At 45.1% G+C, this 15,000-nt stretch overlaps 1 protein-coding gene across 1 annotated transcript in view; it reads right to left on the reverse strand.

Annotated features, from left to right (window-relative positions):
• Positions 1–15,000, reverse strand: part of phex (phosphate regulating endopeptidase homolog, X-linked) — a 23,057-nt gene that overhangs the window by 6,428 nt on the left and 1,629 nt on the right. The window contains exons 2-16 of the mRNA XM_076290058.1: positions 11,517–11,570; positions 10,075–10,236; positions 9,897–9,980; positions 8,278–8,504; positions 7,954–8,022; positions 7,231–7,347; positions 6,284–6,367; positions 4,267–4,409; positions 3,533–3,626; positions 2,915–3,043; positions 2,365–2,466; positions 1,537–1,614; positions 1,193–1,296; positions 945–1,003; positions 250–304 (exon numbers count right to left, since the gene is read on the reverse strand). Coding sequence (XP_076146173.1) covers positions 250–304; positions 945–1,003; positions 1,193–1,296; positions 1,537–1,614; positions 2,365–2,466; positions 2,915–3,043; positions 3,533–3,626; positions 4,267–4,409; positions 6,284–6,367; positions 7,231–7,347; positions 7,954–8,022; positions 8,278–8,504; positions 9,897–9,980; positions 10,075–10,236; positions 11,517–11,570 — 1,561 coding nt within the window. The remainder of the gene's footprint in view (positions 1–249; positions 305–944; positions 1,004–1,192; positions 1,297–1,536; positions 1,615–2,364; positions 2,467–2,914; positions 3,044–3,532; positions 3,627–4,266; positions 4,410–6,283; positions 6,368–7,230; positions 7,348–7,953; positions 8,023–8,277; positions 8,505–9,896; positions 9,981–10,074; positions 10,237–11,516; positions 11,571–15,000) is intronic.

The raw sequence follows: 15,000 nt of genomic DNA on the forward strand, positions 1-15,000 counted from the left end.
GTCTGGCCAGCTGTGTGTCGGTGTGTCTGTTTCTCAGTCTGTCTGTCTGTCTGTCTGTCTGTGGTGAGGGTGGCAAGGGTGGTGAGGGTGGTGAGGGTGGTGAGGGGTGGTGAGGGTGGTGAGGGTGGCGAGGGTGGTGAGGGTGGTGAGGGGTGGTGAGTGTGGCGAGGGTGGTGAGGGGTGGTGAGGGGAGGTGACGGTGGCGATGGCGGAGGACAAGCTAGTCGAGTGCCGTGGCGCTGCCCTCACCGTGGGTAGTCCATGCCCCAGAAGAAGGGCTTCTGCAGCTCCCCCGCTGGGAACCCTGGAGAGAGAGAAACACACTAATGACCCGTCTGGAGGTCCACACGACACCCAGTCACGAGGTCCGCACGACACCCAGTCACGAGGTCCACACGACACCCAGACACGACACACTTAAGGTGCAAATATGTATTATTCCTCCGACACCCCGGCATGCTGCTGCTCTGTCCTCTGAGCCTGAGGGGGTGTTGAAGTGGATTCCTCCCGTGCAAGACCCACACCCCTAATTAGCTCTTTTGAGAGATATGAGATGGTGCTTATTACTGTGGCTGTTTCTCGAGCTGCGTGCCCACGCTGTGCGTAGGCCGCGTCCACAAACATGCTTTTTTATTCCTAATAGACAAAAGCGGCACTGCCACATTCCTACTGACAGAGTGAACACAAAGACATCGTTTGACTACAAGTGGCACAAAAAGACCCATGAGACATCATGCAATAACAATGATCTGTAAGCACACGTCTGTCTCTGTGTCATTTACGTTGAGATTAAAATTAGATAAATGATTTGTGAAAAAAATATGCAACAATATGCAATAACAAGTGGTTGTCCCCTGGGCTTCCTCCGACGGTAATAAATTCAATGCTCTTGGGGAGAGCATTCCAAGCGAGACTAGGCAGAGAACGCTAAAAATGAGTCTTACTGATCTGATTGGTGAAGGAGCTGTAGAAGGCGTTGACTGTGGTGGGATTTGTGAACCATCTGAAATACAGTTAAAGAACATAAAGAAATATCGACGTTTATCAAGTCTGTGAAGTATATGAATGACAAAGGTGTTCACCCTGTTCACTCAAATAACTGAAACAATAAACAACATGAGTGTGTGAGTATGAGTGTGCGATTGTTAGGTATGGGTTGGGGATTGGAGAGTCGGTGTGTCAGGGCACTTACTCTGTGCGTGGCACAGGCTTCCTGAGCCAGCCGATGTCTGATTGGGCGATGAAGCGAAGCGTCTGCATCACATTCCCAAAGTAGTCCTTCTCCGAGAACGACAGCTGAGAGGGAGGGACACACACACACACACACACACACACAATAAACATTTCACATTCAAACATACACATATTCGTACTGTATACGTACACGTACACGTACACGTACACGTACACCTACACATACACACACACTCATACACTGACGTGTCTATGCATTCACAACTGTAAAACCCTGAACTTTAGCCTTAAGACAGACAGCCACAAGTATTCTGCATGTACTGTAAGTGGGAGCTCCAGTACCTCTTTGATGTCCTCGTTGATGTATGTGTCGTTGAGGATGAACTCTGGGTAGCCCACCTTGGGCAGCACTGCATGGGCCTGGACAGAAGGAACAGTGAGCACATGGTGTGAGGCCAGGCCAGGCTGTGGAAACACACCACTGCAGCATGGCTCACGGGCCACTGTGGTGTGTGTTGGAGCAGTGCTGATGTCATCACCTGAGACTACTGGTCAACCCAGGTCCGCTTCCCAAACCCCCTGTGGCAAGTGTGTGTCACTGTGGATAAAAGTCGGCTAAATACCAGTCAACATTAACTTTAACTAAGGAAATTAACTTAAAGGGACACCAGGCAAGCTTGATGCTTTTTCTCTACGAAACTCCCCCTCGATCGCTCGGTCTGAAGCTCTTTTCCTTTTCTTTGCATCTTCCGTCAAGGGTTTTCGCTGCTTCTTCGCTGACTCTGCCATTATACACACGTTTGCAACAATCGCTAGCGTTTCGTTAGCCTGCCTCTGTGCTGTATGCAGGATGTAAACCGATCCTCCTTTGGTCGGCGGGTAGGATACACCGAACTTGCAAGTGGGATATTCTTCTTACAGGCAGTAGGGGCGGGCGAGAGAGCCTTCATTCGCCCTGTAATGAGTCATTTAACCATATACCAACTTACGAAGATGATTAATTAACACGAAAACGTTGCCTGGTGTGCCTTTAAGGGAATATGACCCTTTTGTCAGTTCATGATGAAGTGGGTACCCCCTTTATCACTCAGTGGCTACTCAACACATTGGAAATGGACAAAAGGAGGATCATGTGACTGGATGGGACCATGCAGATGACCCATTGCCCACCTTTTCTACGGCTTTCTTTTTGGTGACATCATCCATCCAATCATTCTCTTTCTCCAGCATGTCGATGAAGGCCCAGCGAATCCCGTCAATGAGCTCCTCCATCTGAGCAAGCACAGACAGTCATGAGCCCACTTACGTCAGGGTCCTTAGCACATGTTGACCAACATGACGTCCAACTGGCTTATGGCTGTGGTCCTGACCCTCCACAGGTTACCCTGTAGGTAAGTCTACAGGTCTATGCCCACAACAACATGCCATCTAGGACACTGCCATCTGGGAATGGCACTGATGTGGTTTGACCACAAGAGGGAGCCAGACTATTTCCTATGTGATTTAATTAAATTAGTTGTATGCATCACAAAGCCTGCCAAGCCTGCATTAATGATATAAAATATACTGTACATGCTTGTTTGTTAAGGATTAAAAACATAATTTCAATATTGAACCACACAATGCACTGATCATCTGGACCAGATACAAAATGAGGCGAGAAAGAAACCCTGGCCCATACATTTTTATAAGTGCGTTTAAAAACAAATGTGCAGTGTACCATATGCTTCTTATCTTCTTGAAAGTGCTTGTTGACAAACAAGCGTCCAGTGGCATATATGAGAGTGTTTTCCACATAGTTCACACACTTGTCCCAGCGAGGGGTAAGTGAAGTGGTCCCCGATATCACCTAAGGACAGGAAGCAAGAAAAATCACTCACAGAGAGGCCAGTAAGGAGACCCAGAGGGGACAAAAAGCTATGGCATACCACAATACAGTTGGAGAGGAGGAGGCGTCCCTTTCATGGGTGATATGAGTGGTTCTAGTTGATGGTTGCATTGCTGTTATATGTCATAATGAGTGAGTAGTGCAGAGATTTCCTTTATATCAGAGTGCTGACATCTGAGAGAAAACAATGGGCCAAGTGTACGTTGACAGAATTATGTAGAACATACTTAACCCCCACATCATACTCTGTCCCTGGAGTAAAATGTTTTTGTGAGTCTCTCTCTCTCTCTCTCTCTCCCTCTCTCTCTCTCTCTCTCTCTCTCTCTCTCTCTCTCTCTCTCTCTCTCTCTATGTACATCAGACTATTTCTCTTTATCTGAAAATACACACAGACTATGATTGAGAATTGCAGACAGCTGCACAGCCAAAAGGTGCCCGGAGCACACTGACCCTCTCGAAGTCCAGGTATCTGTAGAGGAACCTTCTGCTGAGGGTAGAGACCCTGGAGAGAACCGCTCTCCACATGACATAGTTGCCGATGGTCCTGCAGGCCAAGGAGAGGAGGAGGAGGAGGAGAAGGGGGAGGTGGAGGAGGAAGAGGAGGGGGAGGAGGAGGAGGAGAGAAAGGCAGAGGGGAATGTAGAGAAAAGTATTCATGTCCTTGGTCTAACTGCTTTCAGACGCTGCACTATATACACCTACGCATACAAAAACACACACACATTTATTCATTTAGCAGACACTGTTGTTCAAAGTGACTTACAGTACATATGTCAACTATATTTCAAGGGATTACGTTGTCACCGGAGTAACTTGGGGTGAAGTGCATTGCTCAAGGGCAACGGTGCAAACCGGGAATTGAACCCACAACTTTTCAGGATACTGCATGCTAGCCCAGCTCCTTAACCACTACACTATCACTGCCACACACACACACACACACACACACACACACACACACACACACACACACACACACACACACACACACACACACACACACACACACACACACACACACACACACACACACACACACACACACACACACACACACACACACACACACACACACACACACACACACACAAGCCGCCCGTTTAATGAGCTGTGATGAATGGGCATGTGTGTGTGAGGACCAGGATCTGGTCAAAAGATCAATGGCACAAGTCTGGACTGTTTACCTCGGCTCGGTGCTGTTGAGGAGCTTGAAGAGGTCTTTGAAGTACTGTGGCGCACGCACTATAACTGGCTCTGATGAGGAAATGACCAGGTCTGGGTGTTGCTTAGTGTCGATGGAGGCTTTGATGAAATTCAGCCAACTAAACTGCAGGCAGAGAGATAGACAGGGACATGAATGAGAGAGAGAGAGAGAGAGATAGACAGGGACATGAATGAGAGAGAGAGAGAGAGAGAGAGAGAGAGAGATAGACAGGGACATGAATGAGAGAGAGAGAGAGAGAGAGACAGACAGGGACATGAATGAGAGAGAGAGAGAGAGAGAGAGATAGACAGGGACATGAATGAGAGAGAGAGAGAGAGAGAGAGATAGACAGGGACATGAATGAGAGAGAGAGAGAGATAGATAGATAGAGAGATAGACAGGGACATGAATGAGAGAGAGAGAGAGAGAGAGAGATAGACAGGGACATGATTGAGAGAGAGAGAGAGCTAGACAGGGACATGATTGAGAGAGACAGAGAGAGAGAGAGAGGGACATGATTGATAGATAGATAGATAGAGAGATAGAGAGATAGACAGGGACATGATTGAGAGAGAGAGAGAGAGAGATAGATAGATAGAGAGATAGACAGGGACATGAATGAGAGAGAGAGAGAGAGAGATAGACAGGGACATGATTGAGAGAGAGAGAGACAGGGACATGATTGAGAGATAGATAGATAGATAGATAGAGAGATAGACAGGGACATGATTGAGAGAGAGAGAGAGAGAGAGAGACAGGGACATGATTGAGAGATAGATAGATAGAGAGATAGACAGGGACATGATTGAGAGATAGATAGATAGATAGAGAGATAGACAGGGACATGATTGAGAGAGAGAGAGAGATAGACAGGGACATGATTGAGAGAGACAGAGAGAGAGAGAGAGGGACATGATTGATAGATAGATAGATAGATAGATAGAGAGATAGACAGGGACATGATTGAGAGAGAGAGAGGGAGGGAGATAAACAAATACTGATAAACAAATGCACTCTTTTACTTTATTTTTATTACTGCCGTTAATATAATGTTAGTCTTTAAATGATAAAGAAATGTCTTTATCTCTTGTGCACTTTATGTCTTTCACCATTGGATAGAGAGAAACCGTGGGATAGAGAGAAACGTGGGATAGAGAGAAACCGTGGGATAGAGAGAAACCGTGGGATAGATAGAAACGTGGGATAGAGAGAAACCGTGGGATAGAGAGAAACGTGGGATAGAGAGAAACCGTGGGATAGAGAGAAACGTGGGATAGAGAGAAACCGTGGGATAGAGAGAAACCGTGATAGAGAGAAACGTGGGATAGAGAGAAACCGTGGGATAGAGAGAAACGTTTTTTCGATTCTACTGTATGTCATACATGGAAATGGGCTACCTGCAGCAAAGGTTCATACGCTCGTTTGGAGCCAGGTGTGTTTGAACCTGCCGCTATTGTTAAAGTAATTAGTGTCTACACGGACCTGGTTGGGTGTTGCACCTAATGAATCAGCATGTTACGATAAAATGTGTGTGTTCAAATTTGAATTGAATTTATTATTGGGCAAACAAGATATTCAGTGTCGGAGTGAAGATGTAGGAGCAGAATATAAAAGTTGCCGTTACAACACAGCTAACGCTCCACTGGAAAACAAACAAGCGCACTGAGAGCCTTTGGTGCAAGTAGCCTATTGACAATAAAGCTGACTGCGACTTTGACTTTGAGATAGGGAGACAGAAAGACAAGAAATAAAGAGGAAGTCGAAGGAATGTTCTATACTTGTTCCAGAGGAACCGCAACTAATTTAGCTTTTTGTGAAATGTCATGTGAAATTCATACTTAATGGCATACCATATGCTACTATACACAACTACTATAACAAAGAGTATATCTGTTGTGTGAGTGCATACTTCAGCAGGCTAGTGTGTAGTGTAGATGAAGTGTACTTGAGTGGTCAGTGGCAGATGACGGATGTGGAGTGCTAGGCCAATGTCTAACCTCTGGAACCGTGCGTTGCCAACGCGTCAGGCTGTATCTGTTGTACATGTTCTCACTGGTGCGGTTCTCAAAGGGGATCATAATCTATTAAAAGAACAACAGAGAAACAAAGTATCAGTGTGGGATCCTCAGTGATGGAGCACAGTAGAGCCTAAAATATCTTTCCACTCGCTCTGTTTATTTGGTGTCCATGGTGTTTGGCAGATGCTCTTGTCCAAAACCACTTATATGAACAGTGCATTAGCTTATAATATATGAACACTACATTAGCTTATAATATAGGAATAATTAGCTTATAATATATGAACATTACATTAGCTTATAATATATGAACACTACATTAGCTCATAATATATGAACACTACATTAGCTTATAACATATGAACAATACATTAGATACAATTGATAGTTTAACCAAAAGTTGAGATGCCTTCACTGTCTGAAGTATCAGCTATGAATAGTACTAGCTTGTTTTTACAGGGCATTTTCTCATGTTTTCTAGACAAAACCTTTTGTACTTATTCATGGACCCAGTAGGCTACTGTTCTCTGATGGTTGTTGCTATTGTGGTGGTCTCTGAGCTCTATCAGGGTTGAAGGGATTACTAGGGTGGCTGATGGAGAGCATGAGGCTTGATGACCTTGGACGCCTCTGCAACACTTTCTCTCCAATGCACATCAAGGTGATAGAACATCAACTGAGAACCAACGGTTTGGCATGTCCACAATTTTTTTTTCTTTCACAGAATATCATAAAACAACATGATTGGACACTAATAGTATCCCATCATTTTAAACAATTTATTAAAAGTAATAAAATGAAAAAAAAAAAAAATGAATTTCATATTAATAATGGTTATTTAGGATTTTCAATTTACGAGCACTACAACCTTTTGTGTCACTGTGTATTGACTGAAGAACCGTCTGATTGTCTAATGTCCATCTCACCTGGGCAACCTTAATCTCAAAGTCAAGCACGGCTTTCATCTGAGTCTCTGCGGCTTGCTGTTTGCCACCAAGCATGACAGCGATGTCCACCATCAGGCTCAGCAAGGACTCCCGATACTGCCCAGACACCAAGGACAGGACAAGACAACATTTACATTTTTACAAGTCAAGAACATGTAAGCAAAAACATATAAGGGGTCCTGTTCTTTGACTATGTCAGGGTTTACAAAACACAAATACTGACACATAAACACACATACAGAGAGAAAGAGGTAGAGGAAGAGAGAGAGAGAGGGGGGGGGGGGGGGACACTGTACACAGACTCTGTGTGTGTGAGTAGACAGAGAGGAGGAGAGAAAGAAAGCCGTAAAGAAAAGCAGCACTAGCTCAGAACACACTAGCTTCCTGCTGAGTCAGCTTGAACATGAGATTAGGGTGTTGTGTTGAGGTTAGCATGAGGTTGTGTTGAGGTTGGATTGAGGTTAGGGTGAGGTTGGGTTGAGGTTAGGGTGAGGTTGTGTTGAGGTTGGATTGAGGTTAGGGTGAGGTTGGGTTGAGGTTAGGATGAGGTTGGGATGAGGTTAGGATGAGGTTGGGTTGAGTTTGGGATGAGGTTGGGTTGAGATGAGGTTGGGTTGAGTTTGGGATGAGGTTGGGTTGAGATGAGGTTGTGTTGAGGTTAGGGTGAGGTTGGGTCTACAGTACCGATAGCAGCTGACTCACCCTAGTAGCCTCTGTGGTGTTGGTGATGTAATCCTCTCTGGACGGCAAGGTGAGGGACGCCTGGTCAAGCTAGGCACAAAGAAACACAAAAAAATATGACTGATTATGACAAGATTAATGCTGACAGCCATGAAGGATGTGGAAACTGTCCGTATGGTAGTGCCCGGTGCAATAGCACCAGTAGCGTCAGGGTCAGCATCAGTGGGGTTAATCCATGGGGAATGAGGAAGAAGAAGAAGAAGAAGAACAAGAAGAAGAAGAAGAAATGTACAGTAGTCATGGATGTCAGGGAGTGTACTGTATGTCTGAGATGGGCTGGCACACCTTGATGATGTACTTGTTGGAACTCTTGTCATCTGGGGAGACGTAGAACCGGACGAGGACCGACTTGCTGTGCTGGGTGCGGATCTGGGCCAGCGTCTTCAGCAGGTCGAACTGGGGTTCCTCCCATCGCCAGTCGGAACCTAACGCGTCCCCGAGAACCGGCCAACGGAACTCCCGCTGCTTTAGAACCTGCAGCAGGGGCGTGGCATCTTCCTGCTCCAAAAGGCCTGCAGACAAAGGGCACGGAGCCGTTAAACAGATCAGACCAGTGTTGGAGTACAGCTGCATTCAGACCAGTGTTGGAGTACAGCTGCATTCAGACCAGATCAGTGTTGGAGTACAGCTGCATTCAGACCAGACAGTGTTGGAGTACAGCTGCATTCAGACCAGATCAGTGTTGGAGTACAGCTGCATTCAGACCAGATCAGTGTTGGAGTACAGCTGCATTCAGATCAGACAGTGTTGGAGTACAGCTGCATTCAGACCAGTGTTGGAGTACAGCTGCATTCAGACCAGATCAGTGTTGGAGTACAGCTGCATTCAGACCAGATCAGTGTTGGAGTACAGCTGCATTCAGATCAGACAGTGTTGGAGTACAGCTGCATTCAGACAGTGTTGGAGTACAGCTGCATTCAGACAGTGTTGGAGTACAGCTGCATTCAGACCAGACAGTGTTGGAGTATAGCTGCATTCAGATCAGACAGTGTTGGAGTACAGCTGCATTCAGACCAGACAGTGTTGGAGTACAGCTGCATTCAGATCAGACAGTGTTGGAGTACAGCTGCATTCAGATCAGAGAGTATTGGAGAACAGCTGCATTCAGACCAGGGGCCATGTAGTCCAAGAAATATAAAACTGGCTGCTGGCATCCTCATCCGTTTATCTTTGGTGGTGTGCTCTGACATCAAAACTACAGTATAATGAACTGCAAAAACAGTTACCCCAGCAAACCGAGCCCTACAATATGCTGACTGGCCACACTTTAAGAGTCCAAAACACACTCAAGACTGCAATCAGCCTATGGGACACAAACCTCTTGCTACCACCCATCTAAAGCCTGACACACACACACGCACGCACGCACGCACAAAAACGCATGCACAAACACACACACGAGCACACACACACATGCACGCATGCACGCACTCACACACACACACACACACACACACACACACGCACGCAAGCACACACACACACGCACGCAAGCACACACACACACACACACACACACACACACACACACGCACGCACACACACACACACAGAAGGGCCAGAGAGGAGGGCCCATGAGGAAACGCAGGGGTTCAGAGAGTAAAAGCCCTCCTCCCATCCGCCAGCGTCAACCATCTGGACGCGTTAATTAGCTCAGGTTTACAACCAGGCACAAGAACAAATTAGTCAAATGAACAGGCAGCACACACCAGACTATATTACTGCAACTTCCACACCATAAATACCGCTCGCTCGTGTTATAAAACAGTGTTCAGAATAGCAAGCAGTCCATGCACACATTGGGCATGGAAACAAAAGGGGGAAAAACACCTTTCAGTGGCTTAGGAACGCCTCGGTACTTGACCTACGAGATCACAAGAATGTCCAGTGCTTTGTTCACTTACCTTCATTCATGCATGACTGGTAGAGCACCTTAGCCTTCTGGACTGCCTCGATGTCCCCCGCATCCATAGGCTGCTCCAGCAACTCTGAAATAAAGCGCACAAACGCCACCGTCAAATAAACTGCTTCCCATGTATAGAGGAGACTAGCTGCCTACAGTGTGTCTCTCTGTGGGGGAACCTTTTAGTTTGATGTCCACATTCTGCCTCAGCCATGGGTAGATGCCATAACTGGAGGAATCTTCCGGAATGGGGTTGTCCTTTATCCATCCTCCGCAGGCGTACTGGAAGAAGTCATCGCAAGGAGAAGCGTGGCGGTCCATCTTACTGAGGACCGAGCCCGCTGTGACATACAGGACGCCGAGAGGGGACAGCAGTGACCTTTCATCAGTGACTCATGGAGGCATTCAGGTATGGTGTGATTATAGAACACCTATGGTAGCTATGAGCTGACCTTTCATCAGTGACTCATGGAGGCATTCAGGTGTGATTATAGAACATTCAGGTGTGGTGTGATTATAGAACATTCAGGTATGGTGTGATTATAGAACATTCAGGTATGGTGTGATTATAGAACATTCAGGTATGGTGTGATTATAGAACACCTATGGTAGCTATGAGCTGACCTTTCATCAGTGACTCATGGAGGCATTCAGGTGTGGTGTGATTATAGAACACATATGGTAGCTATGAGCTGACCTTTCATCAGTGACTCATGGAGGCATTCAGGTATGGTGTGATTATAGAACACCTATGGTAGCTATGAGCTGACCTTTCATCAGTGACTCATGGAGGCATTCAGGTGTGATTATAGAACATTCAGGTATGGTGTGATTATAGAACATTCAGGTATGGTGTGATTATAGAACACCTATGGTAGCTACAGTATGAGCTGAGCTGGGAGGGGACAGCACACATAGGTCTGCATTTCCTAAGGGCTTCACCAGGCTTTTTAAAGCTTGCGAGCAATGAAAACTAGTCCAATTCGGCGTATTTCTTCAAGTGAAGAAATAAACCTTTTCCAAGACTAAGACAAAAGAGAACATCAATGAATCTCTGCTGAAAAGGAGCCTTCAGTCTAGGACTAGGACTAGGCTTAATCCACGATCAGAATACTGGCTCCTCATCATGGCTATTATATCACAGACTATTCTTCATATCATACATCTTTTGGCCACTTTCTTGGATGGTGTATGTGTTTGGTTTGTATGTGTTTACGCTTATTGTTATTATTCTGTTAAACCATATTTAGTCTATTACTAATATTCTTTTGTTTATTTAAGCTTTATGACTACATTAAACTGTTAATTGTGATGTTCATGTAACTGCTAAGAACTATAACTATGAACAAACACAACAACTACACTACACTTGAAGTTGACTATCATTGTTTACAAGATTTACTCAGTGACAGGGTCATGCTCTCACACCTGAGGCCACATTCACACACACACACACACACACACACACACAGAGAGAGACAGACAGACAGACACACACAGACACACACACGCACACACACACACACACACATACACACACACACTTCCTCTTTCTCACACCATTTCAGAAGACATGTGAAATATCTGATGTAGGCACCATGAGTGATCCGATGAGACCCACCTGCTTCAATGCATTGTGAGGTCAGGCAGAACTCCTCCTTGCTCCTCTGGGAAACTTTAACACAAACACATTTGAGTCACATAAAAACACATCACTTCATGCTAAAAGCTTTCACTCATCTACACTCATTAAGAACATTCCTTTTGGTCAATTCAAGAGATTACGGAGAATTTGTAATAATGATCAGGATTTCAATATTAAAAGTAAAGAGATGTATGGTTGTTTCAGGGAGAGAGGTTATCATGTGAAAACATTAGAGCTTTAATGTGATAGGATAGTGTTGAATGAGAGTCGGGTGATCCGGAAAGGACCAGGGGGTGGGAATTGAACCGGTCGCCGGCGTACACTAACTACACACACACACACACATACATACACACACACACACACACAGATAGACAGACACACACACACACACACACACACACACAGATAGACAGACACACACACACACGGATAAACAGACACACACACACACACACAGATAGACAGACACACACACACACGGATAAACAGACACACAGACACACACACACACACAGATAGACAGACACACACACACACACAGATAGACAGACACACACACACACACACACACACACACAGATAGAGAGACACACACACACACACAGATAGACACACACACACACACACACACAGATAGACAGACACACACACACACACACACACACACACACACACACACACACACACAGATAAACAGACACACACACACACAGATAGACAGACACACACACACACAGATAGACAGACACACACACACACACACAAACATAGCTTCCTTGCCGGCCCAGAGTACAGTCAGCTGTTGAAGGCTAGGGTGTCATCAGGAATGCTGAGCTACTGCGTCCTCAGGACACCGTACACACACACACAAACACACACATGCATAGCAGGTCAGTGAGAGCACTAGCAACCATGTGCACAGATGCTGGAACTCACATATAAACAAACAGACAAATGAACACAGCAACAGTTGTCTATTTCTCTCCCTCACACACGCATGCATCACACCAGTGTGTGCACAAATGGATACATTTATAGCATAGAACACACACCAGTCTTTCCCACAGAATTGAATTCTATTTGTGGTGGTAGGTTTGCAGAATTAACTCGAATGCAACAGTTTTTAACAAATTAGTGCAGCACGGTTATGATTCTAACCAGATTTAAGCACAAATAAGTCAATGTATGGGAAACACTGCACACACACACACACTGAAGGGAATATTTTGTATTCATATTTTATGTGAATGGTTTAATGATTCAAGTCTTTATGACTTGAAGACTGTATAGTTCTTATGGTCATTTGTGATTGTGTACCCATGTGTACCCTGTGTGTGTGTCTTTGGTCTGTATGCAGTGTGTCCATTGTTTATGCCTTTTGCCCATCACCAAGGTGTGAATGTTTGTAGAACAGCATGTGTCCAAGCCTCTGAAGGACTTCCCAGGAAAGGGGGTAGTTTTAATTAAAAGATAATAGAAGCTGACCAGACCTGATGAAGGCCTAATCCTCATCCTCCCTTTCTATTGCATATTCAAACTGGGTTGGACCTAGAGGTCACTCCTTCTTTGTGTGTAACTTTAAATATGGTCTCTGTTAGTCAGAGAAGTTAGAAGAGAATATTGAGAATCTGGTGAAACCCATGATGGGGTGACACAAACATGTACTTTTCTCCCTTGAGGGGCACTAGGCCCCTCATTGAAAAGAATAAAGCCTGGATTCTGACCTGCATCGTCCTGATTAAGTCTCAAGAGAAATATGGTAGAAAAAATATACTATCAGTTATGGAGGTTCCAACCGTGAGATAAAAACTTTGGATTTAAATTGGATTCAACGTTTTGCTGAAAGAGATTTTCAACATCGTGTTTTGACGGCACACTCTTAAGGTAAGGCAATTGATATTTTCTGGTGGTGAGATTGGGGAGTAAAAAGTCCTATATAGTTCTTGTCAGACTATCGGGCTCCAGCAGGGAGCTCTGTTGGGCGTTAGTAACAAACTTGTTTTGTTCCTGTAAATGGCCCGTAAGTATCACTGAGAATACTTTCGTCTCTATGAGACTGGCGTTAGAACAATTGTTCTGGAAATAGCCATGTATGTTTTAGACAGAAACATATTCGGTCCTATGGACACAATCTGGAGCTTATCGGATTAGCTGCTAAGCTTTTCAGGGGTAGCCGGGGTTCTTGGCCAGTCCCCATTTTTACGGCTACATTGGGGGACTGCTTGCCTAGACTCTCACCTGAAAATGAAATTGCATAAGAGTGTTGCTGGTCATAACAGATGTATGAAACCATCTCTAGATTGTGTAACTAAGATCACAGTTTGAAGTAGCCTATAAAGATGTTGCACTGAAAGCGTAAGTTAATAGTTGGGGCGTCGAATGACGCTTTCCACCGTTTAAAGTAAAAACATTGGAGTGGATACGATACTGTGTTCTTCAAATTGATAAAATACAACTAATTTGAAATTGGATTGATAATAATAACTTTTTAAATTATGGAGACTTATGATGGGGTGACACAAACATGTACTTTTCTCCCTTGAGGGGCACTAGGCCCCTCATTGAAAAGAATAAAGCCTGGATTCTGACCTGCATCGTCCTGATTAAGTCTCAAGAGAAATATGGTAGAAAAAATATACTATCAACACACACAAACACATTCATAGCATAGAACGCCTATGGAAATACAGTGCATTTTGCAGGGACCAGGACTCTGTAGTGGAACTAGTGCAGAGACTGGAACTCTATAAGGGAACTAGTGCAGAGACTGGAACTCTGTAGGGGAACTAGTGCTGAGACCAGGACTCTATAAGGGAACTAGTGTAGAGACTGGAACCCTATAAGGGAACTAGTGTAGAGACCAGGACTCTGTAAGGGAACTAGTGCAAAGACTGGAACTCTATAAGGGCGGTGGTAGTGTGGTTAAGGAGCTGGGCTAGCGTGCAGTAGCCTGAAAGTTGTCGGTTCAATTCCCAGCTTCCACCGTTGTGCCCTTGAGCAAGGCACTTAACCCCAAGTTGCTCCGGGGACAATGTGATCCCTTGTAATATAGCTGACATATGTAAGTCACTTTGGTCAAGAAGTGTCTGCTAAATGTAATGTAATGTAATGTAATGTAATGTAATGTAGAGACTGGAACCCTTTAAGGGAACTAGTGCTGAGACCAGGACTCTGTAAGGGAACTAGTGCAAAGACTGGAACTCTATAAGGGAACTAGTGTAGAGACTGGAACCCTTTAAGGGAACTAGTGCTGAGACCAGGACTCTGTCGGGGAACTAGAGCAGGGAGTGTGTCTACAGATTAGCCCCCTTCTGGACTGTGGATGATGTCAAGCATGAATGAGTGCATCGGTCATTTACGCATCCGAAAACAGCATGTGAACTCATTACCTGCTTCAGAGTGTGTGTGTGTGTGTGTGTGTGACTCCAATCATCATTTTGGAGCTTGTGTGTGTGCA

The sequence above is a fragment of the Alosa pseudoharengus genome, unplaced genomic scaffold (genome assembly GCF_046254945.1).
Source record: "Alosa pseudoharengus isolate Yale_2024_CS ecotype anadromous, Long Island Sound unplaced genomic scaffold, YU_APseudo_1.1 YU_APseudo_1.1_scf_18, whole genome shotgun sequence".
In the NCBI taxonomy this organism is placed as follows: Eukaryota; Metazoa; Chordata; class Actinopteri; order Clupeiformes; family Clupeidae; genus Alosa; species Alosa pseudoharengus.